Source organism: Tasmannia lanceolata, unplaced genomic scaffold, assembly GCF_043159265.1.
Source record: "Tasmannia lanceolata isolate RefF3 unplaced genomic scaffold, GAP_Taslan_0.1 ptg000003l, whole genome shotgun sequence".
Lineage (NCBI taxonomy): Eukaryota > Viridiplantae > Streptophyta > Magnoliopsida > Canellales > Winteraceae > Tasmannia > Tasmannia lanceolata.
Window position 1 is genome coordinate 4,336,151 of NW_027518680.1, and position 26,738 is coordinate 4,362,888.

The window sequence follows — 26,738 nt, forward strand, 5'->3', positions numbered from 1 at the left end:
TGAGCTTTGAAGAAGAAGAACTCCGTCATCTGAAATGGAGAAACCATGCATTGGGACGTAGAATTGTGAGTCAGGAGAATCTCTCCTACTAGTTTTCTGTTTTTTTTCTTTTTCTTTTATTAGATCATTGTTCCTTCCCCATGGACGGTAAATAGAGGGAATTGTTCTTTCTAGGAATTGAAAGATAGGTTTGTGAGTAGGGTTTGTTTTGCCCACTTAATTATATTTGTGCCGTTTTGATTCCTCTTTATTTAGTAATTGCATGCATGCATAGAAGGTGTGATTGAAAGCCTCATCGTCCGGATTGGATTATCGGCCCTATAAGTTCTGCAAAAACAATTTTAAAAATCCAAAAATACAATTTTGGATCAATCTGAACATCGAACCACTTGTCTTTCAGCAGTGTTCAATTCTTGCTGAAAAGTATTACTATTTGAATGTTGTATTTGAAAGTCATAATTGTTTGGGCCTTGCTTTATCTTCCCTTGTTATAATGATTATCTATATTTCCAATTGTACTATGGTCTAGTGAAATTTTGATCTTCCAAATTTACGATCAAATATTAGTCTAATCACTGCTTACGCTATAACCGTGACAGGTCTGAAGGATGTGGTTCTGATCTCAGCGGCATGCATGGAGAAGATTCATGAGTGCCGAGCAAATCTTTCTTGTGCACTCCCCCAACTCCCATTTTTTTATGCGAGCGTCAATTGGTGGGTATCAGGAGGTTCTCTTGGCCCCATATAATCTTTCCTCAAGCGACCAGCAGCAAAGAGGGTTCTCGGTTTAATCTGTAAATAGTGGTGATCTGGTTTTGAGATAGGTGTTGTTTTGAGTCGCGTTGTGAAGTATTTTGTAAAGGAAACAAGAAAGTAGAAGAGGAAAAAAAAATAGAGGTATAATGTTTCTCAGTTTTTTTAGCAATAAAAAGGCCGTTTGTAGCTGGGAATTTCCAGCTGCAGTTTTGAAATGAAATGCCCCCATTAGAAATTGGTATTGGTACGATTGCTTCTGTATGTTCTATAATACCAAGGGCCAGTGCTTTCCAGTGGGTTTCTTTTGTGGGCCTGTGTCTATATTCTTGGTTTGCTAAGGCCCTATTGCTTTTGGAGTTTGAGAATTGATTTCTAGTCCAAAACTGATTATTGGACTCAAAACTGCCTTTAATTTTGAGAATTGGTTCTTGTCTTCCCAAGGGGCTATTTGGTTGGTTTACCTGTGTCCCCAATAGACCTGGCAAACAGGTGGGTCTGGTCGGGTCGACCTGCGGGTGACGTGGTTGCGGGTGCGGGCTGCGAGTCAAAATGACCTGCATTCATACAGGTCAACAACCAGATGACCCGTACCCAATGCGGGTGGGTCGACCCAGGTTACCCACACGTTTTTCCAAAATAGAGTTTTTATTGGGCCGTGTTAAATTCACCCCATTCTATGTATGAATTCACCCCCCTAATTTTCAAATAAGACGGTACAGCCTTCACCATAGGATGATCCAAACCGTCCATTTGATGGGCCACAACGTAAATAGATCGCGCCCCAAAAAACATTGCCATAGGATGATCTCAATCGTTTGATCTATAGAAGTTTCCATATTGTCAGTCCCTCTTTAGATCGGAGGGTTAGAATCATCCAATGCTAATGATTTTTTGGGCACAACCTATTTACATTATGGCCCATCAAATGCACGGTTTGGATCATAGTTGGTCGGAGATGACAATCAGATCCGGGCGATGATGGTGATGTTTCCTACCCCCCTTCCCTTGCAGCCTTGAATAAGCCCTTTTCTCGAGATTGTTGGAAATAGTTGGTCGGATCTCCTGCGAGGTTGCCGAACAAGAAGAAAACAAGGCCTAGATCTAAGGTTTAGATATGTGAGAATGTACAAATCTTGGAAATGAGGGTAGATCTAAGGTCTAAGAGCAGAAGGGACAAATCCTGGAAATGAGGGTAGATCTAAGGTCTAAGAGCAGAAGCTTGGAAGAAGGAAAACAGTTTCGAGCTTATTCAAGCTTCAGCTGCTCTGTTCTTTTCTTGATTTCTCTCAACTTTCAAACCCTAACTAAACGAGAGAGTAAAGAGAAATGGCCCTTGATCTCCTTTTCTCTTTTAAAATAAAAATGTTAAAAAAAATACAAAAAACCCAAGGATACCCGCAGGTTGACCCGATCCGACCCGTGTTTTTGCTGGTTGGTCACCTGCGGTTCGGTTTTGACAGGTTACTAAAAGCCCGACCCGTACCCAGGAATTTGCTGGTGGGTTGGGTTGACCTGCGGGCACGGGTAGCGTTTGCCAGGTCTAGTCCCCATGGAGTTGTGATCTAAGTGGTCTACTGGTAAAACAGTAGTGTAAGTGGTCTTTAAGTAGACTTTTAAGTAGATTTTCCAACTGTCATTTGGTTGCTATGTAAAGAGCTAGTAGAATGCGGGAGAGTAGATTCTGTGGATTTCAGGGGGAATGAGAGTACCTAAAATAGTAGCACAACCTTATATTGAAATCTTATTATTTAGAAAAGAATAATGAAAACCTCTTTTCTTGGTGCGGGCTTCCTATTGGTTGGAGCCAAGGATGCTTGCTTGAGTATATCATAATCCTGAATTTTACCCCCCTGTAGGATTATGCACCCCACCTTTATAACGAATTGTGGCACGCTTTTTGCTGTCAAATCATGATAATCCTACTGGGGGTGAAAAAGTTACGGTATTTTTCGCCATTTAGAGATAAGGCAGAGGGCATATTGTTATTTTATGGATAATAGCAGTCTGAGCTGAGAAAGGTAGTCTGGTGGCAGAGGAGAGAGGGAAAAAAAAGAAGAGGTGGTCTTTTTCCCATTTTCACCCCTTTGTCTCTTCAATTCAATGGCAGCTTCCTTAGCTTTGCACCACCTTCTCTGTATCTCTGTTTTCATTTCCGTGCTTGGATTCGCCTCAGCATCCTTTTCTTGCCCTCTTGATTCCGTACTCTTTCTCAACGCCTTTCAATCTCAATGCCCTCTCTCGATCACACCCTCCTCACCTTCCAAGGCAAGATTTTTCGCTTTCTGTTGGGTTATTTCTTTTTGATTTCTTAATTCTCGATCTTGGTTTGTTGGAAATTTTGCTCTGGTTTGAGAATTCAGGATGTTATTACGGACAATTGATTTCCTTTTTGCCTTTTGATGAATGAAATCAGCGTCTTATTGAGAGGGGATTTTTTTTTTTTTTTGGGTTTTATGATTGATTTGATGTACGTGGTGAAGCATTTTGAAATTTTGTTTCTGGGTTTGTTAGAGGAGTAATTATCAGATTTATTCCCTTTAGGAATTTCTATTTGTAAATTAGGGTTTTGATTTCCTTGCTTTGAAATTCATCCTAGGATGTCCACCGAAATACAGATGTTATTTTTGTTACCTTTTCGAAGGAAAATTTGGGTAATTTGTTTGTATGGATACCATACATTTCATGCATTTCTTATGTTTGAATTATGCTATTTTATCTTGTAAAAGTCTCTGTATCTTTCCATAGAAGATTTGAATTAGACTTTGTGGAATTACACATATGTTAAGATGGTCTTCTGAATCCTTGAGATTTTTGGTGATTTGGATCTCTTTGTTTGCCAGCTAGTTGGGCTCGATTTGTGCGGCTTCTTGGACTGATTGCATTCAAATCTGTTATTATAAGTCATGCTATGTTTGCGTTCCTGCTTCACAGACAAAATCCCTTCAGAAAATAGTGTCTCATAGTGATGCCCAGGTTGCTTTTGTTCGTCTGAGGAGCTTCACTCTTTCAATGTTCTTAAGGCTGGAATTAGGTTGTTTGTGTTCCTCTGAGGCATGGAAGCAAATGTCAACATTATATTTGCTGCCTCATCCAAAAACTGTGACAAAATTAGCTTGACATCATACTTTTGCTTAAGTGGAATAGAAGGGTTTCCAAGAAATGGGTTCATAGTAGTTCCAAAGAGGCTTATTTTTGTTTTCTTTCCTCTTCGGAGGATGGTGCTAGTGCCATTGAAGCTAAAGTCTTTGGATAGTTGGAAGCAGAACATTCTCTATGAAAATGGTGCATAGATTTCTACGATAGATTTGGAAAGCCTTGTGTTGCTATGGATTCTGGTATAGAGTTTTCAACTTAGTGTTGGACAGGGAATGCTTTTTGTGCACTTGCTTCTACATTCAGTAAAGTTGACCGTACTGCTTCATACCTTTGGAGATTAGCGTATGCTAAGATGGTGGGATGAATCATGAGATGACAAAGGCGTCCCCGCCTCTCCCAACCACCACCTCCTTTATCAGAAACGAAAAGAAAAAGATAATGAAGATAGAAGAGAAAGGCTATTGTATGCAATTTAAGGAATTCATGTAAGGGCTCGCTTCTAATTTCTCTCCTCAGCGGTAGCTATTTCTTTTTCTTTTTGGAAGAGAGGTGGGTGGTTTTTTTTTTTTAATTTTTTGAAAAAGGGAGAATCTCAAAAAAAAAAAACAGAAGGCAAAGGCCCCAGAACCCAAAACAAGGAGAGCAACGACACAAACACGCAACAGAAAACAAAATCAATAATGGACACAAACACTGCAAGAAACAAAAAGATCGAAAAAGGCACAAAAAACTGCAGAACTGGCAATTTATGCCACACCATCAAACCGGTAATTGTAACACCAAAAATTGTGAGCTGATCTTCATCCACACTACCTTCTCTGTGGATATGAGAGAATCTACACTCCACAACACTCAACACATCTAAAATATCTTTGAACATTTGTAGTTCAAGGCCTACGAGAATCTGCACTCCACATTGCAGGTCAAATACTTGATGACGGCATCATTCTACTTCTTTCTAAAGCAAGCAATTGGGTGTTCCTCTTGGTTTAAGACTGCACCAATGCCTACGAGCGAGGCATCACACTCCACTTGAAACACATTGTTGAAATTGGGTAAGGTAAGTGATGCAGGAGCATCCCCTGGGAATCTCTACACCGTGCGTATTGTTGGCTCATTAGCTTAGGGTTTGTTTAATTTTTCCCTTTGCTTTAGTGGTCTTTTGCTTGCATGGTAGGGGTAGCCTAGTCATTTGCTCATCGTTCCATGTCCTTTTTTTTGGTCTTTTTCTTACAATAGGGATAGTTGGGTTATTTTGATGACTTATTCTTGGTTTTTCAGTCATGTACAATTAGTTGGGGCATATATGCCATTTCCATTTTAGAGAAGCCTATAAAAGGGCAATTTCCCACCAAATGTAACTAGATCTGGAATTTGAAATTAGAAAATTAAGTTTGGTAGCTAATTTTCCATTTTGGAGGGAGCCTCTTGCAAAAGAGGGTTTCTATTTGAAAATTTCATCTAATGGAGGAAGATCTTGAGCTTGAATTTCCAACTTCCTTTCTCCTTATCTTATTTTCTTCCTTGTTTAGCAAGGATTTTTATTGATCTTGGAGCATCCAGGCATTCCCTTGCCTAGTTCATTCAATTTGTTTGGAGATTATCACAAAAGAAAGAAGCTGCAATTGGTGTCTCAGAAGATTGCAAGTTATGGGGAATTGAACTTGGAATTTGTGAAATTTTAGCTGGGAAATTGAAGCGATCAGTTGCTGATCTCTTCTTTGGTAAGTTTACTTGGTTCATTATCATTGTGTGGATTGTAAATTCATTGATTTGTGTGAGGAGTTAACAAGAAACCGAAAGCCACATGAGATTTGGCTATCTCATCTCAATAGTAGCTTCTGAGTGGTTTTCCTTTGCTAAAAGTTTGCAAAATCACAAAATCATGAGAATAAACTTTGAATCCATCAGTTCTTAAGCATTTGTAACTACCACTGTAGATCTGTTTGGAAAAGATTTCAGAAACAGAGACTTTGCTCTGCATCTTATTCCATCGTGAAGAAGCTTCAAAAGTGGCTCTGAATCATTCAAATTCTTTAAAGTTTTGATGATATGTCCACTTGCCTTTTACTCTGCAGAATTTGTCTGAAACCTAATTTGTTAACGTGTTTAACCAATTGGTCCTGAAAGCCTTTTAAAACTAAAGTTTTAAAGTCGTCATTATGGTGGACAAAAATGCGATTAATAGTTGTTACGGAATCCGCATTTGATTTGGAGATGGTCGTGACCCATACATAACTGAGAGCACTTTATAAATAAGTGTTGTTCTTAACCTTGGCATGTTGTTTGATTGAAGCCTTGTGAAACTCTTAGAATTTATCATATTACAAATCCTAGAAGCTAATACACATGGATTTATCCAATTTAGAGGATTTTAAACTCCTGAAGCTTGTTGCCAGTTACTATGCTCTACTTGCATTGAATTGTTAATTGTGATGTGTTGGAATATGTAACTTGCCTAAGGGCATTTAGGACTTTGTACATTCCTTTATATTTTAGTATAAAGATATGAGTCAGGGGGAGATAACCCTAACTCATTTTATTTTCTCTGTCTAAACTTTCGTCTAACATGGTATCAGAGCCTAGAGCCTTAGGGTTTTCTGATCCCTAGGGTTCTCTATCAGCCTCCATCTTCTCCGTCACCCCCCCCCGCCGCGAAACCCAACTCCGGGCCAAGTTTCATCGGAGGCAGACCGGCACGCCATCTTTTTCCTCCCGAGGAGGAGTCGTTCTGTCCGAGCCGAAGGCAGCAGGCTAGCAACCCCACACACATTTTCTACCCAGGGCGGAAATTATTTTCCAAGAACGAGGATTTGCACCCCCCCCCCCCCCCCCCCACCACCACAAAATCACTTTCCCGGAAATAAGTTTCCAGGGCTGTGTTTCGCCTCGCACCAGAAATTTTTTTTTTCCAGCCCCCAATTCCTAGGCTTGCTGGTAAGCCTCACACCCCAAGTTTTTCAACCCACATCATTTTTCCGCCTCTTCCTTTCATCCCTTGGTAAACCCTACCACTCTTTTCTCCCTGTTATTATGTGTTACATCTTCATCTCTTACCCTACTTTGATTCTTGTTTGTCTTTGCGGCTCCCCTTTGTGTCTCATGGCTTCCCTCTTGTCGAGCTTCGTCGATGCCCGTCATTCTTGGAGCCACATCTAACTTTCTTGGCCTATCCTAGTTTGCCCACCTATTCTGTTATCTCCTGTTATTCGTCTTGGTTTGGTTCTTGCTTGTTATGGAGGAGGTGCTTGACAATCCTTCCACAGGAGGGGCTCCTGGTGTTCGTATGACACCCTCTTTGGCGTCTTCTTCGTCATCATCTCTCTCTGTGGATGGATCATTCCCACATATCACTACTGTTAAGTTGGATGGGGCAAACTATGTTACTTGGAAAGCAGCCGTCGAGAAGTATCTTATTGCCCGTGGGAAAGCCCACGTCATTCGTCGTGATCCTCCTCCTACTACGGATCCCACCTTTGATCGATGGGACAGGAGGATGCTCTTGTTTGTACCCTTCTGTGGCAGAGTATGGCCCTTCACGTCTCTGGGCCCTTGATGCTTCTGCCTACTGCGAAACGGATATGGGATCAGGTTACTCTTCTTTACTTTGGCGTGGCAAACATTAGTCGGATCTGCTCTACCTATTCTGAGTGGGTGCATTTCCGCCGTGATGATCTTCCTCTTGCCACCCATTACAGCCAATTCGTTGGCCTCTGTCAGCAGCTTGATGTTTACATGCCACTTACCACGGATCTCACAGAGGCTGCCCGTCAGAGGGATCAGATCCGTGTTGTGCAGTACCTTGAGAGTTTGGGTCCAGCGTACATGCATCTTCGACAGCAGATTATCGGTTCTGGCGCTATTCCTTCCCTTACTGAGGTTTACTCCCTCGTCCAGCAGTGCTCTTCTGGTGATCCAGTGATATCTGTTCCTATTGATGGTTCTGCTTTCGCGACCTATAATGGCAGTACTCGCCCGCCTCGTGGTGGAGCCTCCTCTGGTCATGGCCGTGGTCGTACCGGCCGTGGTGGTGGTCGTGACCGTTCTTTTTGCACTCACTGTCAGCGCGAGGGACATTATATTGACCATTGCTATACCCTGCATCCCGAGCTTCGTCAGGCACGCTCGGCTCACATGGGTGCTACTACTGCTTCGGTTTCAGATTGCGCTCCCTCTGCTTCTGTTCCTGCACCAGCTGATTCCACTTATACATTATCCCGTGCCGATTATGAGGAGTTCCAGCGTCTGCGGCTCAGTTCTCGTCCTCCCTCTGCAGGTTTCGCCCAGCCAGGTAGTTCACCCACTACCCTTTTATCTAGCTCAGGGTCATGGATCATTGACTCTGGGGCATCCAATCACCTGACTCGTAACTCTTCTCAGCTTCATTCTTTTCGCTCTTTCTCATCTCCCTCTCAGTCTATCACCCTTGCTGATAGGTCCACTACACCTATCACTGGTGTTGGTCATATCTCCCCTCATCCTGCTCTTACCTTATCTTCTGTTTTATGTGTCCCAAAATCACCATTTAGTTTACTTTCAGTTAGCCAAATTACTAAATCTCTTCATTGTTCTGTCTCATTTTTCCCATCTTACTGTTTGTTTCAGGATCTCTCGACTGGGAAGACGATTGGAACGGGTCGTGAGGTAGATGGACTCTATCGTCTTGACTGCCGGCCACCTACTGTCTTACATAGCTCTGTGGATACATTTCAGTGGCATTGTCGCCTGGGGCATCCTTCACTTCAGCGGCTGCAGCAGACTTCTCTGGTTCCCGAACCTTTTTCTAGTTTTTAGTGCGAGTCCTGTGAACTCGGGAAGCACCGTCGTGTGTCGTTTCCGTCCCGGATCATTAGTCGAGTGTCTAGCCATTTGAATTAGTCCATTCTGATGTATGGGGACCCTCTAAGGTCGCGTCTAGTACTGGCTTTCGGTATTTTATTGTGTTTATTGATGACTTCTCACCCATGACCTGGTTATATTTACTTAAGAGTCGATCCGACGTGTTCTTTGCTTTTCGCACATTTCATTCTGAAATTAAGAATCAATATAATTGCAATATTAAATGTCTTCGTACTGACAATGCTAGAGAATATTTTTCTGATACTAATGGCTTTCAATCCTATCTCTCCCAACATGGGATTTTACATCAGTCTTCATGTGCGTACACCTCTCAACAGAATGGTGTTGCTGAGAGGAAACTTCGTTATTTGCTTGAAGTAGGTCGCACTCTTCTTTTTCAGATGAGTGTTCCTAAGGCATACTGGAGTGATGCCCTTCTCACGACGTGTTTCTTAGCAAATCGCCTTCCTTCCTCTGTCTTAGAGGGTGCCTCTTCTTTCGAGATTTTATCTCCTAGTAGGGAACAGTTTCCTCTGACACCTTGTGTATTTGGATGCGTTTGTTTAGTTAATCACCTTGGACCTGGCCGTGACAAACTCGATCCCCGGTCTGAGCGTTGTGTCTTTCTGGGGTATTCCCGTACGCAGAAAGGCTATCGTTGCTATAGCCCTCGTCCGCGTCGCTGGTTTGTCTCAGCCGATGTTACGTTCTTTGAGTCTGAGACATTCTTCCAACATGGCGCGGCATCTTTCACCCCTTCTCTCGAGTCCGAGGTCTCGCTTCCCTTACCAGATCTACCTGCTTCTCTTCCATCATCTCCTATTTCCGTGCGGCCAGCTTCTGCAGCTTCTACTTCTTCTGCCACGTTGGAGAAGCCAGCTCCACCTAAAATCACACAGCAGTATCAGCGGCGCCAAGTTACAGATAGGTCTCTTCTACCTCCTCTCGCACAATCATCTTCTGAGCCGATGATCCCTCTCTCCCGCTCTCAGGTATCTTCTCTTCCGCCTTCCTCTGTTGTTTCTGATTCTCCTATTGCATCTCGTACGAGATCCCGTTCCACTGCACATCCTATTTCGAATTTTATTGCTTATGATAAGCTCACCAGTACCTTCCAGAGCTTTGTTTCCTCATTGTCTTTTATCTCTTTACCACAGTCAGTGGCTGAGGCTCTTGACCATCCTGGCTGGCGTGATGCTATGAACCTAGAAATGGGCGCTCTTCATAGTAATGATATATGGGATCTGGTTTCCCTACCCGCTGGTGCCCGTCCTGTTGGTTGTCGGTGGGTTTTCTCCATCAAATACCTCCCTGATGGTACTGTCGAGCGCTTAAAAGCACGGTTAGTCGCGAAAGGATACACTCAGACTTTTGGTGTTGACTACACTGAGACATTCAGTCCCGTTGCGAAAATTCCCTCTGTCCGTGTGTTCCTGTCTCTTGCTGTTAATCATAGCTGGCCCCTTCATCAGCTGGATGTGAAGAATGCCTTCCTCCATGGCGACCTAACTGAGGAGGTGTATATGGAGCAACCACCAGGGTTTGTTGCTCAGGGGGAGACTTCCTCCTACGTGTGTCGCCTACGCAAATCACTATATGGCCTCAAACAATCTCCGCGTGCGTGGTTTGGGAGATTCAATGAGGCAGTCATGCGCTTTGGTATGAAACAATGCGCAGTGGATCACTCAGTCTTCAGTTATCACTCTTCAGCTGGGTGTATTTTGTTGATAGTTTATGTGGATGACATAATCATCACAGGGAGCAATTCACAAGGTATACAATGTTTGAAAACCTTCTTGCAAAAGGAATTCTCTACTAAGGATTTGGGTCAGCTCAGGTATTTCTTGGGGATAGAGGTTGCTCGTTCCTCTAGAGGCTTGTTCCTATCATAGAGAAAGTATGTCTTGGACTTGCTAAAAGAAACAGGCAATCTTGGAGTTAAACCAGCTTATGCACCCATGGATCCTAATGTGAAACTCGTTTCAAAAGAAGGAGAGTTGTTGGAGGATCCTGGTAGGTATCGCAGGCTTGTCGGTAAACTTATATATCTCACGGTTACTCGGCCAGATATTTTATATGCTGTTGGAGTTGTCAGTCAGTATATGAGCTCTCCACGTACTTCTCACTGGGCTGCGGTGACACAGATTCTTAAGTATTTGAAAGGGGCTCCAGGGAAGGGATTGATGTTCAAAAGACATGGCCATATGAAAGTTGAAGGCTTCTCTGATTCAGATTGGGCTGGATCCCTGGCAGATAAACGGTCCACCACTGGGTATTGTACATTTGTAGGTGGCAATCTTGTTTCACGGAAGAGTAAGAAGCATGATGTTATAGCTAAGTCCAGTGCAGAGGCTGAATACAGGGCAATGGCACAGACAAGCACAGAACTTATTTGGCTACGTTCACTTCTTTCTGAAATTGGCTTCATTTCATCTTCTCCTTCGCAGCTTTGTTGCGACAACAAAGCTGCAATATACATTGCCAACAATCCAGTCTTCCATGAGCGCACCAAGTATATTGAAGTGGATTGTCATTTTATCCGTCAAAGAATCCAGAAAAGAGAGATTTGCACTGTGTTTACTCGGTCAGGGGACCAATTAGCTGATATGTTTACAAAGTCCTTAAATAAGTCAAAATTGAATGATACATGTAACAAGCTAGGAATGTATGATATCTACATTCCAGCTTGAGGGGGAGTGTTGGAATATGTAACTTGCCTAAGGGCATTTAGGACTTTGTACATTCCTTTATGTTTTAGTATAAAGATATGAGTCATTTATGTTTTAGTATAAAGATATGAGTCAGGGAGAGATAACCCTAACTCATTTTATTTTCTCTGTCTAAACTTCCGTCTAACATGATGGATCTCTGGAATTTACTTTAGCTCATTAAATGTTTGCGGGATGCAAGATTAGTAAAGATAAATCAGAGGTAAAACTTCCATTTTGTTTATCCATACTACAGTCTAGTAATGGTCGGTTAGTTGAGAATTTACGTTTGCCATCTAGCTCCAGTTCTGACCCGAGCACGGGATTAGCTCACTGTTAGCACTGAAATGCCACCCGAACCTTTGAGTTATTCTCAAGGAATCCTTGTTAGAAGCTTATCCTAATGGATCACTTTTTGCCTATTTGGTACTGACTTGTGTTTTCACATTTGCATCGGCTTCTGGTGTACCCTGCATTGCATCTGTAAGTACGGGGGCTCGAATCATCTTCTCTTTGACTAGCTTGAAACTTTTCTGCAAGTGGGTGTCTGCGTGAAGTCTTCGGATTTCATGCAGTCTGTGATGGAGCTACCTATAAGTTGAAATTCCTAATGAATATTCGATAGAAAATAGTTAGCCCGTATAAACTTAGAGACTGGGTGTGTAGTTGGTGGGGCAATTTACAATAGCCTGCAGTTTTGATTTGTTTACTTTGTTGCTCTTGAGCGATAAAAGATGACCCAAAAACTCTACCTTATCAGCAAGAAGCGCACCTTTTGAGATTTAAATACAATTTTTCTCTTGTAATAAATCGAAAATCATATGCGAACATTTAGCATGTTCATCAATTATCAATAAAAACCAAAACATCATCAAAGAACCATGAAAGGAATGGACAGAAAACTTGGTTCATGAGATGTATGAAGTACTCAATGCGTTACAAAGTCCTAACGGCATCACCAACCACTAATAGATGAACATCAGTCTTCTACTAATCTCCTGCCGCATACACACATTCGGTGTTATCCACTTCAACCATCAGAATTTAACTTAAAAGACATTTGGGAGCGGAGTTGTCCCTTTAGTGACAATTTTTGCTGAAGAAAGGGAAAACAGAAGGTCTCTCAATTGCGAATGATATCATTATCACCCATTGAAAGCCCCAATTTTTTTTTCACAGAACAATCCTAGGCAAGAGAGATCTACAATTAAGTGCCAAACCGAAACTGTGTGGTCAGCAAAGGTTCTCTTGTTTCTTTTTGACCAAAGAATCCTCCAAACTGCACACGGGATCATTATCTGTAAAATTGAGAGAGCCCAACTGGCAAAAAAATCAGTACTCTTAGCCGGAGACACCCAATATATGCTGGAACACTTGAGGATTGCTATGCACAAACGGCACCACAATAGAAGAAAAGGTAATCCATGGGTTCCTCCCCGACATTACCTATGACACACCTATTAGCAATTCTTTTCAAGTTGACCTGTTGCACCATGTTTTTTTTGGACTTTGTTTTTAAACACCATGTTTCTGTGCTGAATTTTGTTTCCAGTATCTGGATGGCCAGCTTTTCCAAGTTTACCGTGACAACCCTCTTATTAATATCCACTCCTCAGGATGAAATGTGCTGTCAGTGAGTCATTTTAAGCCTGTCTGCTTCAATGCTTGCATTCAAGATAAAACTCTATCAATCACTAATCTTTACTGAAATGAGGTTTTTTGTTTGCCTAGGAACTGAACAGTAGTTGTAGTTTTTAGTTTTTAGTCTTGTTATTACTTGTTCATTGTTGCTAGTTATGGGGAACCGAAAAAAAAAAAAATCTGACCTTGTTTCTCTTTGAAGGTGGATGGAAAGTTTCTTGACAGAGCTTTGAGGTCCGACCAGAGGAACGCTTATACCTCAATACTGTTCTATGCTTCCTGGTGCCCGTTCTCGCACAGGGCTCAATCTACCTTTGAAGGTCTCAGTTCTATGTTCCCTCAAATTACACACTTGAAGGTCGAAGAATCTTCAGTCATGCCAGTGTGAGGATGATCAAGCTTCTCTTCTCTACCCACGTCACTAACCACATTTATTATTCATTTAATTTTGCCTTTTTAATGCCATTATAAATGTGGTTGGGTGGTGTGGATCCATTGGGGTGCCCTTGTGGCTGAGTTTTTGCAAGGCAACCTTCATTTTAGCATTCCTGTAATCTTATATGTATGTAATCTTATTTGCATATAATACCCGTATTCAAATAAGATTTAACTAACCTGATTTGCAAATGTGGACCAATTTTGGTGGTATCCAAAGAGGCCCTTAATATTTTATTGACTGTATAACAAACTATTCACATGTTTCCCTTTTCACAATTTCAGCATATTTTCAAAATATGGAGTTCACAGTTTGCCCTCTATAATGATAGCAAACCGGACATCAAGAGTTCACCATCATGGTTCAAAAGATCTTAGCTCTCTCATACACTTCTATAAAAAAGTTACAGGTATCTTTCTGAAACAATGAACTCATCTTGCATTATCTAATTTAAGTGTCACAACAACTTTGATTATTTTTCCAATACAGGTTTTGATCCGGTTCAATATTTCACCAAGGAGGATCAATCTAGCAGATTGGGGAGTGAGAAACTGCTTTGTCTGTGGGACGGTTCTCCAAGGGAAATGTTTACAAGGGAACCCTATCTAGCATTTTCTTTACTATTTCTCTGTTTGAAAGTGTTCATCATCTACTTCTTCCCTAAGATACTCTCTCGCCTTAAAGCTGTTTGGGTTTTGTTATATGTTTGGCACCTGAACTTGGGTTTCTTTGTGGAGACAAGTCAGCTGTTGGAGCGTGTTCTTCATGTTATTGATATGAATAGAGTATGGAACAAACTAAGGCTCTGCAAGACAAGGAACTTCCAAAATGGGGCCAAGAATGCCCGCGTCTGGGCATCACTGGCCTCCGTCTCCTTGGGTGAGTCTTCTTCGACAAGATCGGCGGCCTCATTGGACTCATGATTCAAACACTCATTGCCTCAAAAAATCTCTTGTACCAGAAAACAGGAATAGGAAGAGCATGGAGCTTCTTGCGTGGATAGAGAGCTGTGTTCCTCTAGTGTTTCTTTGACTTTTTTTGCCTTTGTTCCATCTGTTAGTGAACTTAAGCGCTTTCTTTTGAGTTTTTTTGGGAATATGGGGAGCATGTAAATTTAAGAACATCTTCTGTATATTATATTATTTGGCATTCAGAATATCTTCTCCTTAAATTACTGGGCTTTTGGGGAGCTTCTTCACTTGGGGAGGAGCTACCCATGAATGTGTGTGATTTCGTTCTTATATCAGTTTTATTTGTAGAAGATTGTTTAAGCAGGGATACATATCTGTACCTCACATAGAGTTCGATAAGAGTTCATTCAAAACATCATTTTTATCGAGGGAAGTTTTATTTTGTTCGACAGCATGGATGGATATTGTTGCATTGCCAAATGGGGAATTCGACAGCGGCTTGAACAAAACTCAGTTTTTCTCCAGCAGTGATTTTCTGTTTTTTTTTTAAAGGAGGAATGCTAGACTCAAGGGCGCCCTTGCAAAAATTAAGTGAAAGGGCGCCCCATTGGCTGGACGTCATTAGACAGCATTAATAATGGCTACAAAGTCCAACAGTATTGTGACGTCCAGCCAATGGGGGCGTCCTTTCACTTATTTTTTTGCAATGGCGACACTGAGCTTACCATTCATCTTAAAAAACCAGCATTTTCTGAACTTTACACATTTTATAAGTAGATATTTATAGCACTCAACTAGATTGAAAACCATTTGTACAGGAGATTATGCAATTCATTTTTTAGAGGTATCCCAAGAAATCTCTTCACAACAAACAAAAAGAAATAGTTAATCCAACTAAAATTGCCATGTATTGAAGAAAGATAACCAATGTGACATCGTAATGATGAGCAGTGGCTCCCTACTTGTGTACATAATCAGGACCATTGACCTGGTGGACAATTAAAACACAAGTAGAATTCCTCAGTTCATGAAACGGCTGTTGTTTTGTGTGTGTGTGTGTGTGTGTGTGTGTGAGAGAGAGAGAGAGAGAGAGAGAGATCTTTTTCCCAGACAGATCCGATCCCGTATTATTTGCACTAGTCCAGCAAAGAATACGAAAATGAAAGATGGTTTGTTCATATTTAATTAGAAAAAGAGTTTTTATTAATTAGAATAAGAATCAGCTAGGTAAGAACACATATAAGATTAAGTTAAGTAAATTCTGTCTGTTTATGGGACATTAAGCCTTCTTTAGGAAATAGAGTCTAATGCATTTCTTCTGTTTTTGTCATTGAGCTTTAATGATATTTTTAGTTGAACTTGAATGAAAAATAGAGGGTTACTATAACTGTACTTAATGAAAAATGAATGATTGTTTCCAAATGGATAATTATAATAAAAACAATGGATGCTTTGTATTTTGAACCTAACAAATAGTTGTTGTTGGGGAGACTGGAAGAAGAAAAGTAGAACAAGAGAAGGAGAAGAAGAAGCTCAACATGTCAACAAATAACTTGAAAACTTTAAGCTAAACCTTTCAAATTATTTTTTGACATTTTGAGCTTCTTCTTTTTCTATTTCTCTGCCGGTGTAGTTAGAAGCACAAAGAACAAGTGAGGGATTGACCATTGTCATCCTCTGATTATGATAGATAAAACTTCGAATCCCTAAAGGATATTAGTCAGATTGACGAGTAAGGCTTTTGTATGCGGGACTGGATTCAAATTTGCCACAATTGTTTCACATGGCAGAGATAATGGATGTCTCACACTGTCATCCTCCCTGTTTGTTTTGTTTTAGACTCACACACCTTCCTCTCTCTAAAATAACTTTCCTTTTTTCCCAAAGGTTCAATGGGCTTGTGGATTTGTGGATTCATGGAATTCTGGTGCAGATTCAGAGTACAGAGGCCATTTTTATGTCATACTTCATCTGTAAGATTAGTATGATAATTTTTTCTTTTCTTTTCTTTTCTTTTTGTGTTCACTGTAATATGAATGGTGAAACCATGCTTTGATCACATTTCTAAATATCTCTGCATGGTTTGTTGACTTTGGTTTTTGTAGGATGTTGAAGAGATATTTCTTCTCAAATTCAATCACTAGAGGTAAGGTTTTTGGTTGATGAATGATATACTTAAATTAGAAATTTGGGACTTCAATTTAAACATTTTTGTGAGCATTGTTTGTATGATTCATGATGGGATTTATTTCTGAAATTCATGTTGCAAAACATGCTTACAAATGCTGGTTTGCCGGATGCATATTTCCCTCGTTACATTTGTTTATGTTTAATGTGCAGCTACATATAGATGGCAACAATCTATTCCCTAAAAATTGGGGTTTTTAGGAAAGTTAATACAAGAAAGAAACATGACCTCACCCCAATCCTTAGGACACTGTCTCAGGAAGGGCAGAACAACCAAGGACACAATACCCTTAATAACGAATCTCAAAACAAGCAAGGGAAGAGATAATACATGTGATCTCTAGAGACAGTCCCTGTACCATTTGAATTTAAGACCCTATTGAAAGGTGTCTTTCATCTTCTGGCTAAACTTTCTTGCTATCTAACTCGACTCGTCCTCAACTTCTGAACCTTTGGGGATTTTGATTTTCTAAAAATTAGGTTTTCTTAGGAAGGCACAGGCATTTATAAACTTCTCATATGTAGGGAAATCTCTACCCATTGATGTAGTGACATAATGTGATGCAACTCTCTGTTTTACTCGAGCGATGTTGAAAGGGTGTGGCCTTTTTTTTTTTATGTGTAATTATGAGTGGCCTTTTTGATGTTTTATGTGTAATTAGTTTTGAAAAATGGATTTTTTAGATGGAGGAGTCTTCATCTCACTGGCAATAAAAATGTTTCTTTTAAAAGATTGTTGGAGAGATTGCTTTTAAAAGATACATTTACTGGCACTCTGCTCTTCATCCTACACTTCTACAGTTTTTGGATTGGTTTTGAGGTTAAATGTAGTTCGAGTATCTTTAGAAATGATATAGCTAATGCCTAATGGCTTCCAATGTGGTCTTGGATACCAATAAAAGTTATTTGCACAAAATCTTAGGCTACACAATTTTGAGTCATAATCAGTTTTGGACACAAAATCGATACTCAACATTCAAAATGAACAAGGGAATGGTTCGGAAATTCCTTTTCCAATACATTATTTGGCCACATGAAGAAGAATAATGTAGATTTTTTTTAGGAGGGAAGAAGATTAATGAACCCAATAACATGATGGGGAAGACTTTATGCTAAATGGGGCTGTTCTCTATGGGGATAGCAAGTGGGACTGTACTTTATCCTTGAATAGGCTTTGCTATCCTCCATTCACACCGAAAACATCCCCAATACGTATGGTATATATGCTTTACAAGCACGATAGCCAACCCCATGACTTTATTCAAGATAAAATTATCCAAACAGGGTAGCCAATCACAAAAACAGCTTATCCACGGATTTCTAACCCCGGGAGAACAGACTCAATGGAATCCAACATGTACAAAACCTGGATTTTTTCGCTTTTTCAGTATGCCATCCGACCTGATTTGGAAAATCAGGTTAGGTGGATTGGGGTTAAGGGTTAAGAGATTTGGAAAATCAGGTTGAGTTGAGTTAGGGTTGACCATCCTTGATCCGAGGCTTGTGTTGGGCTAGGTTTGGCCTCAACTAGACCCAACCCAGGCCGAGTTGCACCCTTACTTGTAATATTTTAGGATCAAAGGCAAATTAATGAATTTAATTACTAGAATTAGAATAATATTTAAAATGACAGCTCATCCAAGGTTTTGTACAAAGAGCAGTTGATAAAATCTTCTCTTCCTCCTTGGGTTTCTTTTCTTCTCTATGGCTACTAGTGATGCGTCTGTTAATTTTTCCTATTTCTTCCTAGACAAAGAATCACTTACTTGGATATGATTTTTCTATTCAATGAGGCTGCACTCAGCTATAAAACATAATACTGCTCAAATCTTGTATCTTGACCTCTTAAACATAATGAGGTTCCCCTCTATCTTCCTCTCCAAACCAGTAATGTATTCAACATTACCACTACACAAGCCATGCATCTCTATGGTCGAGCCATTGAACACCTTCTAATCGAGCAAGGGGTTCAATCCCAGAACATGGCTTACATTTTTGTATTAAATTTGTATGAGAATAAAAATAAAAAATTGAATGAAAGATGGGATAGTAATTTGAGTAGGACCCACAATGCCCACCCTATCCCATCAACTGCAAAAATATCAGATTTGGTCTCATATGTTAGGCCCCACATCCCATCCCCATTCATAAATCATGCATGTGACAGTCAGGAGCCCGAGCCATTGAACCTCAAATGGGCATGCATCAAGCTGGGATGTGTGACATTACCAAAATGCCGACTGCCTTCTGAACTATTGCATATTAAAAAGATGGGATTTTATTGAAATAATCAGGATGTTATGGTTGTTTACAAGGGAGGTTTTATTTAAGGAAATAATATCCCATATTTTGTACAAAAGGTAGCATCTTTTACTGACTCTATGGTTTTGACCAATAAATGGGCTAAATTGCAAAGAACCAATAACCTTTCACTTTCATCTTTTTCTTTCCACACCGTCTCTCACATCATTCCATACCAGGACTACAAGCAACCGACACTTTCAATATAAAATCAAACTCTTTGGTAAGCTTGTAGCTCTCATCCCTTTTATTTTTCTTCTTCTTTTAATCCTCCTTTGAAACTCACAACAAAGCAAAAAGACCCCAAAGAAGCAATCTCACCACACTAGCTAATCCCCTTCAAGGTAAATACTAAATTACTACAATAGAAAATAGAAAATAGAAAAGAGATATCTAGGAACCCCCAACAAAGGAGTCTTCTTATTGGTGGGTCCATTGATCCCTCTCCATTTGTCACTTTATAGAAGGATAAGCTTACCATTTTCTTCTTTGCTCCAACAATCTTCCCTCTAGGAAGAAGAAGACACAAAATTAAAACAGATCCCAAAATCCCATGAAAACTACCTCTTTGATCCAATAATTCAACACTACTCTTTGAAGCATAACACATCAATATTTTACTCAGCTCCGAATCATTCAGCTGAGATGGATTTTGAAGACTGGGAATTCCTTCCTGATAAGGGGTTCCTTGATTTATCCCATGAAGATGGAAAGTGTTTGCTTTCAAAGGAAAAGGTTTTTGATCCAAAAGGCATGGCAGACGTAAATTACTTCATCTGCCCTTCGCCGCCTTCTTTTCATCGTCTCCAAACGCCGGATAATTTACGCATTCCAAGTGGTAAGAATCAGCTAATTTCGGTGCCAATTCAATTGGAACTGGGATTAGAAAAGAACCCAGATGGGGAATTTGTGAAAGAAATAGGAGAAGTTCTCATAGTGCCACACGCGATCATGGAAAAGATCAAAGCACCAAATATAGTGGGAGATCAAGATACAATCTCCCAAGTCTTCTTCAAGAAAATGAAGGAGAATGAATTCGTCGACATGAAAATGGACTCTCCAAGGTCCAGTAACAGGGGACTCAAGCCTCAAATTGAGGTGGGTCCGATCCAATTTGAAGAAAAAGAAGAGGCCTATAAAGGGGATGACTTTGAAAATAAGTCATCAAAAAGGGAAATTGAGCGAGAGACTGGGAAGGACTACGTGGGTCCTGAGATCAAAGGAAAGGGTTGTTGGGAAAGTGGTGGTTTTAACATTTGTGGGTGGAGGGTGACTGGAATTGGAGCTCTTTGCTCCGTAGGAGTGGCTGCTGCTACTATATGCATATTCATTTTTGGTAACCACCAAAAGAATAAGCAACAGAACCAGAACCAGAACCTTAGGTTCCAGATCTACAATGACGATAAGGTTTGAACCCATTTCTCAATTTCTCAAAATTTTACATACCAAATTCAAAATCTTCAATATTACTAACCGATTCTCCCGGATTTCCAACACCCATTTGATTACTTCAAATTCCTTACCAAGATCTCCGTAGACCTATGTCAAATTTCTCAATTGTTTTATGTCTCAGCTTTTGTATCTAAGCTAAGTATGAATGATCAAATAACACCCGCTCTAATAGCATAAACTTTTGGAGTAATTGATTGTTCATATGGAATCGGAGCTATTGTCTCCCAGTAGGTCCTTTGTTCAAAATCTAACAACTCCTTGATATTAAAAATTCGCGTGTAGCCAACTCAAAAGAGGGGCCACACGTGAGGGGGAGCGTTGAAGTATAAATGATTAAATAACACCAACTCTAACAGCTTAAGTTATTAACGTAATTGGTGGTTTCATGTATGCTTTCTAATGTTGGATGCAGAGAATCAAGCAAGTGGTTCACCATGCCACCAGACTGAATGAGGCGCTTTCTGTTATGAAAGGAGTTCCTCTCACAAGAGCACAGATAACGTTTGGAGGTTATTTTGATGGGCTTTAAGCGAAGGATTTGCTTGAGAAGGTCTGATTCTGATCGGCATTGATCGTAAACCCTAGTATTATTTGTTCTTATTATCTGTATAAGATCCTTTACATCTGTACATAAAAATGAAGTACGATGCAGAGCACACTGAGGGAATTGCTTGATATGTACATCAGTGCTTGTATTTAGAGAAGCTGTATCAGAGTAAGATATATTAATCTACTTGACTCTGTAGATCCAGTTTAGTTATGATGAGATTGCAGTGGTGATAAGTTTTTATAAATTGGAATAAAGAATCTGCAAAATTAACAAAAAAACGTATTAGACTCAAATGCTTATCTAGTCATCATAACACTAGGCAGCCAACAATGAAACTTCTTGAAATGTAATGAGATCATAGTATTCTAAGAAGCCAAATAAGATAATAGAAATCTATTGAAAATGGAATTTAATCAATGAGTATAACCCATGAAAAGGTTATCTGTCCATTTATTAAGTAGATAGAAATAACTTAGTCAATAAGCACTTTGCATCAAATTTCAATACATGTTGATTGAGAGCATCCCAAGAGTGTTGGGAGCCGGGTATTGTTGAAAGTCATCACCAACCATGTGCCAAGCTGTAGAGCAGCATGCTTTACCACGTCAAGTTCTTTGAATAAAGAATCAGATTTTATCTCTGTTTCTGTTGCTATTTCCATGGAGAGTTTATCTTCACTTTATGATTTGTTTGTTTCTATTTTTATGGAGTCAGTTTAGGTTGTTTGTTAATTCCAAGAAAGTGCTGTAAATCGTGGGACTACTATAGTCTATAAATGCAGACCTTTGTATAAAGAGAAGTATGCAAAATGCAATATATTGAATTAGTTCTATTTTGCATTCAGTAAAATTATGTCAGTTTCTTCAATTGGTATCAGAGCGTCAACGCTCTGGGAAAAAGGAGTTGCTTCAGAAAGAAGAGGATTTGTGTTGTTTGTATGCTTGAAAAACATGGATCTCGTTAATTCTGTAGGAGGGATCGAGAAGCTGAATAACTCCAACTATGACTACTGGAAGTCCTGTCTGGAGTCGTATCTCCAGGGACAAGATCTTTGGGAGGTCGTCAGTGGGACTGATGTCAACCCTCCAACCAATGCATCCGATGCTCAGGATGCCCTAAGGAAATGGAAGATCAAAGCAGGAAAAGCAATGTTTGTGCTAAAGGCCACGATTCAAAAAGATATGATAGATCATATCCATGAGGCCAAGACTCCGAAGTAGGCGTGGGATTCGTTTGTTACTTTGTTTGCCAAATCAAACGATGCGAGATTACAGATGCTCGAGAATGAGATCGGATCAATCTCTCAAGATAACATGACAATTTCCCAATACTTTATGAAAGTGAAGGGAATTTGTAATGAGATCACTCAGCTTGATGCTGAATCCAATATTACTAATGCACGCAAACGGAGAATAATTATTCGTGGCCTGAAACCAGAATACAACGGCTTTATCACAGCTATCCAAGGATGGCCTGTTCAGCCTTCGTTGCTCGAATTGGAGAGTTTGTTGGCAAATCAAGAAAGCCTTGCTAAGCAGATAGCAGGAATGTCTCTAAAGGCAAATGAAGAAGTTTTGTTTACTAGGAAAGGGTACAAACAGAAATCAAGAACATGGCAAGTGAGTTCTCAAGGAAGGGAAGCTTCCAAGAATGATGAATCAGAGAAACAATCTCAAGGATGGAATTCAAAGAAGACGTGGGCTTGCTATAATTGTGGCAAGCCTGGACACTTAGCCAGGGACTGTCGTGCACCAAAGAAAAAATTTGAAGAAGGTAACTCTGCTAATTCTTGTGGTGTTCAACAGATTGTGGACAGCGAGGATGACTGGAGTGCTCTCGTTTCAATTGTTGAGAATCAGGCATTGATGCCAGAAGAAGGCAGAGCTAAGATGGCTCTTACTGCCAAAACGGTGGAAGCAGACCAACCCAACTATGCAAAGGATTGGATAGTAGACTCGGGATGCTCAAACCACATGATGGGAGATGAGGACAAGTTTATCACAAAAGCTGAGTACACGGGAAAAAGAATGGTAGTGACTGCCAATAATGCCAAATTACCGATTGCTCATATAGGAGATGCTGCTTACAATCCAAAGTGTAGCAGTGAGAGCATCCTCCTCAAAGATGTTTTCCATGTTCCAAGTATGAAAAAGAACCTGATGTCTGTGTCTCAAATAACAAACTCAGGTAACTTTGTCTTATTTGGTCCAGATAATGTGAAAATATACAAAGAGCTACAGATATCTGGAACGCCTGGCATGGAAGGAAGACGAGTAGACTCAATATATGTGATGCCTGCACAGGAAGCATATGTTAGCAAGACTCGGAAAAATGATACTGTAGATCTGTGGCATTATCGTCTTGCCCATGTTGGGTACATGAAGTTGAAAGCCATGATGAAGAAACAACTGGTCAAAGGGCTTCCTGAACTCGAGGTTCGTCCTGACATAATATGTTCTGGGTGTCAATATGGGAAGGCTCATCAGCTACCATACACCAAGTCCACATTTCAAGCAAAAGAGCCTCTTGAGCTAGTGCACTCGGATGTCTTTGGCAAAGTGCAAGTACCATCCATTGGAGAAAAGAGGTACATGCTTACTTTTATAGATGATTTTTCAAGATATGTTTGGATATATTTTTTGAAAGACAAATTTGAAGTATTTAAAAAATTTGTGGAGTTTCATAAGAAGGTAGAAAACGAACTTGGATACAAGCTCAAATGCTTGAGATCCGACAATGGTGGTGAATTTTCATCAATGGAGTTTACATTATATATGCAAGAACATGGGATACGCAGACAGTTCACATGTCCCCACACACCCCAACAAAATGGGGTAGCAGAACGGAAGAATAGGCACTTAACTGAAGCATGTAGAAGTATGATGCACGCCAAAAATGTTCCAACTAAGTTTTGGGCAGAATGTATGGACACAGCAGCATATGTCATTAATCGTCTTCCTCAAAAAAGGCTCAACTTTATCTCTCCTATGGAAAAGTTGTTCGGAATTCAACCCAATGTAAGTCATTTACGTGTATTTGGATCAGTTTGTTATGTTTTTGTGCCTGACTATTTACGAAGTAAATTTGAGAAGAAAGCTCTCCGATGTATTTTTACCGGATATGATTCAAAAAGGAACGGTTGGAGATGCGTAGATCCAATCACAGAACGTGTCCATGTCTCAAGAAATGTAGTATTTGATGAAGCCTCTTCATGGTGGTCAGGAGACCATGCAATTCTTCCTGACACTAAAGAGCACGAAGCAGAATTGCAAGAAAAGATGAGTTCAAGTGTTATGCCTGGACCAATAAGTGAAGAATCAGTTGAATCGTGTCAAGAGGAGACACTAAATGAGGTAAATCAAGAAATTAGTCCTTCTAACCCATGGCATTTCGATTTGCATCAAGAAGGAACTGCAGAAGAAGAAAGACCATCTCAGTTGAATGAACCAGAAATTGATGAAGACAGTGCAAAACCTAGAAGGTCAGATCGTGTTCCAAAGCGTAATCCAAGATACGCTAATTCTGTCCTAACCGCAGCTTGGATTGCCACAACAGTTGATAAAGTTCAGATCAGTGAACCAGCCTCATTTGAAAAAGCTCAAGGAATAGAAGAATGGGAAAAGGCTATGGCTGAAGAAATCCAGGCCCTCAAGCAAAATGAACTTGGGATCTTGTACCTAGACCAAGTGGAATAAAACCCATCTCATGTAAGTGGGTGTACAAAGTCAAGGTGAGAGCAAATGGATCGATTGAGAGGTATAAAGCTCGACTTGTAGCTCGAGGCTTTTCTCAAGAGTTTGGTCATGGCTATGACTAAACCTTCAGTCCTGTTGCCAAGATCACCACTGTCCGAGTCCTCATTTCTCTTGCTGCCAGTCATTCATGGAAAATGTGGCAACTAGATGTGAAGAATGCGTTTTTACACTGAGAGGTGGATCGTGAAATTTTTATGGATCAACCAAAAGGGTTTGAAGGAGACCCACAATATGTTTGCAAACTTAGGAAAGCCATATATGGGTTGAAACAAGCTCCAAGAGCCTGGTACGGTAAAGTTGCTGAATTTTTACAAGCAAATGGGTATCTTCTAGCTCCATCTGACTCTAGCTTGTTTGTAAAAATCACAAATGGTAGAACTTCAATCATCCTTGTTTATGTTGATGACTTGATAGTCACAGGAAGTGATATTACAGAAATTACCAGAATCAGAACAAATCTTGGAATTCGCTTTCAAATGAAAGAACTGGGGGAGCTCAATCACTGTTTAGGACTCGAGGTAGACCGAACCAAGCAAGGGATATTTTTGGGACAACAGAACTATGCAAGAAGGATGCTTGAACGGTTTGGGATGGCAAACTGCAATGAAATAGCTACACCAGTAGAAGTAAATGCAAACCTTCAACTAGACCAAGGAGAAGAACTTGAAGATCCAGTTATGTACAGGCAACTAGTGGGGAGTTTAATTTATCTAACTCTAACTAGACCTGACATAGCTCAAGGAGTTGGTGTCATAAGTCGATTCATGCAAAAACCAAGAAGGTCACACCTTGATGCAGCCCGTAGAATCTTAAGGTATGTTCAAGGAACCTTGAATCTTGGCATATTCTATGTAGTAGGGAAGAAATGTGAGATAACTGGGTTTTGTGATGCAGATTATGCTGGAGATGTGTCAACTAGAAGATCAACAACAGGCTATGTATTTAGCCTAGGGTCTGGTGCCGTTTCATGGTGTAGCAAAAGGCAACCAACAGTGTCTTTATCTACAACTGAAGCTGAATATCGAGCAGCTGCAATGGCAGCTCAAGAGAGTGTTTGGCTAGTACAGTTGATGAAGGACTTGAATCAAGTCACATGCGGGGTGGTCACTATTCACTATGATAATGAAAGTGCAATTAAATTAGCAGAAAATCCTGTATTTCATGCTAGGACAAAACATATCGAAGTTCATTATCACTTTATCAGAGAGAAGGTTTTGCGTCAAGAAATCTCTCTCGTATCAGTTCACACATATGCACAACTAGCTGACATTCTAACGAAGGGCCTATGCTGGAAAAAGTTTGCTAAATTTAGGAAGGAGCTTGGAGTCATTGAAAGAGAGTTGGTGCTGAAGGGAAGTGTTGAAAGTCATCACCAACCATGTGCCAAGCTGTAGAGCAGCATGCTTTACCACGTCAAGTTCGTTGAATAAAGAATCAGATTTTACCTCTGTTTCTGTTGCTATTTCCATGGAGAGTTTATCTTCACTTTATGATTTGTTTGTTTCTATTTTTATGGAGTCAGTTTAGGTTGTTTGTTAATTCCAAGAAAGTGCTGTAAATCGTGGGACTACTATAGTCTATAAATGCAGACCTTTGTATAAAGAGAAGTATGCAAAATGCAATATATTGAATCAATTCTATTTTGCATTCAGTAAAATTGTGTTAGTTTCTTCAGAACTCACTCTTAAAAGCTGGCCATTTAGGGGAGGGTGCACAAAACCTACAAGCCCATCCACATCCTGCAACTTTTCTGATGTGGGATCATTGTTTTTGCGTGGAACCCCCAACATTGAGGACCCCATTGGTGATGGCATGTGGCCCAAAAGAAACATATTAAAAAAATGTTGACTATTTGACCAATGGACATTTTGCATGCTTAATCAGAAAAATTAGCCATTTTAAGAAATGTAAATACCAATTAAACCTAAAATATAGAGTCTTTAAAAAAAATCTCCAAACCTTACGACTTGGAACATACTTTTGTTCTTTATTCTTGATAGGGTGCAACTTGGGTCAATTTTTCGAAATTCGGGTTGAGCTTTTCCTTAAAAATTGGGTCGGGTTCAGGTTGATTCCAATCCATCATTTAGCAAAAACTCAACCCAA

General features: G+C 40.2%; 4 protein-coding genes across 7 annotated transcripts in view; all 4 read left to right on the plus strand.

Moving 5' to 3' along the window:
* The window catches only part of DEK1 (calpain-type cysteine protease family), a 33,524-nt gene extending 32,548 nt beyond the window's left edge, over nt 1-976 (plus strand). For all 4 annotated transcript variants that reach the window (XM_077357309.1, XM_077357293.1, XM_077357317.1 and 1 more), the window contains one exon: nt 600-976. The gene's annotated coding sequence lies outside the window, so the exon portion shown is untranslated. The remainder of the gene's footprint in view (nt 1-599) is intronic.
* Nucleotides 977-2,729: 1,753 nt separating this feature from the next.
* LOC143848386 (5'-adenylylsulfate reductase-like 7) lies at nt 2,730-14,647 on the plus strand. Its single transcript, XM_077357325.1, has 4 exons — nt 2,730-3,021; nt 13,243-13,424; nt 13,761-13,885; nt 13,966-14,647. Exons 1-4 carry the CDS (start codon nt 2,857-2,859, stop codon nt 14,397-14,399), a joined length of 906 nt encoding a protein of 301 aa, XP_077213440.1. The 5' UTR covers nt 2,730-2,856; the 3' UTR covers nt 14,400-14,647.
* On the plus strand, nt 7,336-8,588 carry LOC143848394 (uncharacterized). The gene is made up of 2 exons (XM_077357337.1): nt 7,336-8,143; nt 8,458-8,588. Exons 1-2 carry the CDS (start codon nt 7,336-7,338, stop codon nt 8,493-8,495), a joined length of 846 nt encoding a protein of 281 aa, XP_077213452.1. The 3' UTR covers nt 8,496-8,588.
* Nucleotides 14,648-19,257: 4,610 nt separating the features above from the next.
* On the plus strand, nt 19,258-21,087 carry LOC143848412 (uncharacterized). Its single transcript, XM_077357358.1, has 2 exons — nt 19,258-20,282; nt 20,740-21,087. The coding sequence occupies exons 1-2, from the start codon at nt 19,521-19,523 to the stop codon at nt 20,854-20,856; spliced, it is 879 nt and encodes a 292-aa protein (XP_077213473.1). The 5' UTR covers nt 19,258-19,520; the 3' UTR covers nt 20,857-21,087.
* Nucleotides 21,088-26,738: the final 5,651 nt, after the last annotated feature.

Bases quoted from the DNA above. Each gene is read 5' to 3' on its own strand.
- LOC143848386 (XM_077357325.1), top strand. From the start codon at position 2,857: ATGGCAGCTTCCTTAGCTTTGCACCACCTTCTCTGTATCTCTGTTTTC. The intron at 13,425-13,760 runs GTGAGGATGATC...TCACAATTTCAG, and splicing joins GAATCTTCAGTCATGCCAGT to CATATTTTCAAAATATGGAG. The intron at 13,886-13,965 runs GTATCTTTCTGA...TTTCCAATACAG, and splicing joins CTTCTATAAAAAAGTTACAG to GTTTTGATCCGGTTCAATAT.
- LOC143848394 (XM_077357337.1), top strand. From the start codon at position 7,336: ATGGGACAGGAGGATGCTCTTGTTTGTACCCTTCTGTGGCAGAGTATG. The intron at 8,144-8,457 runs GTAGTTCACCCA...TGTTTGTTTCAG, and splicing joins TGCAGGTTTCGCCCAGCCAG to GATCTCTCGACTGGGAAGAC.
- LOC143848412 (XM_077357358.1), top strand. From the start codon at position 19,521: ATGGATTTTGAAGACTGGGAATTCCTTCCTGATAAGGGGTTCCTTGAT. The intron at 20,283-20,739 runs GTTTGAACCCAT...TGTTGGATGCAG, and splicing joins AGATCTACAATGACGATAAG to AGAATCAAGCAAGTGGTTCA.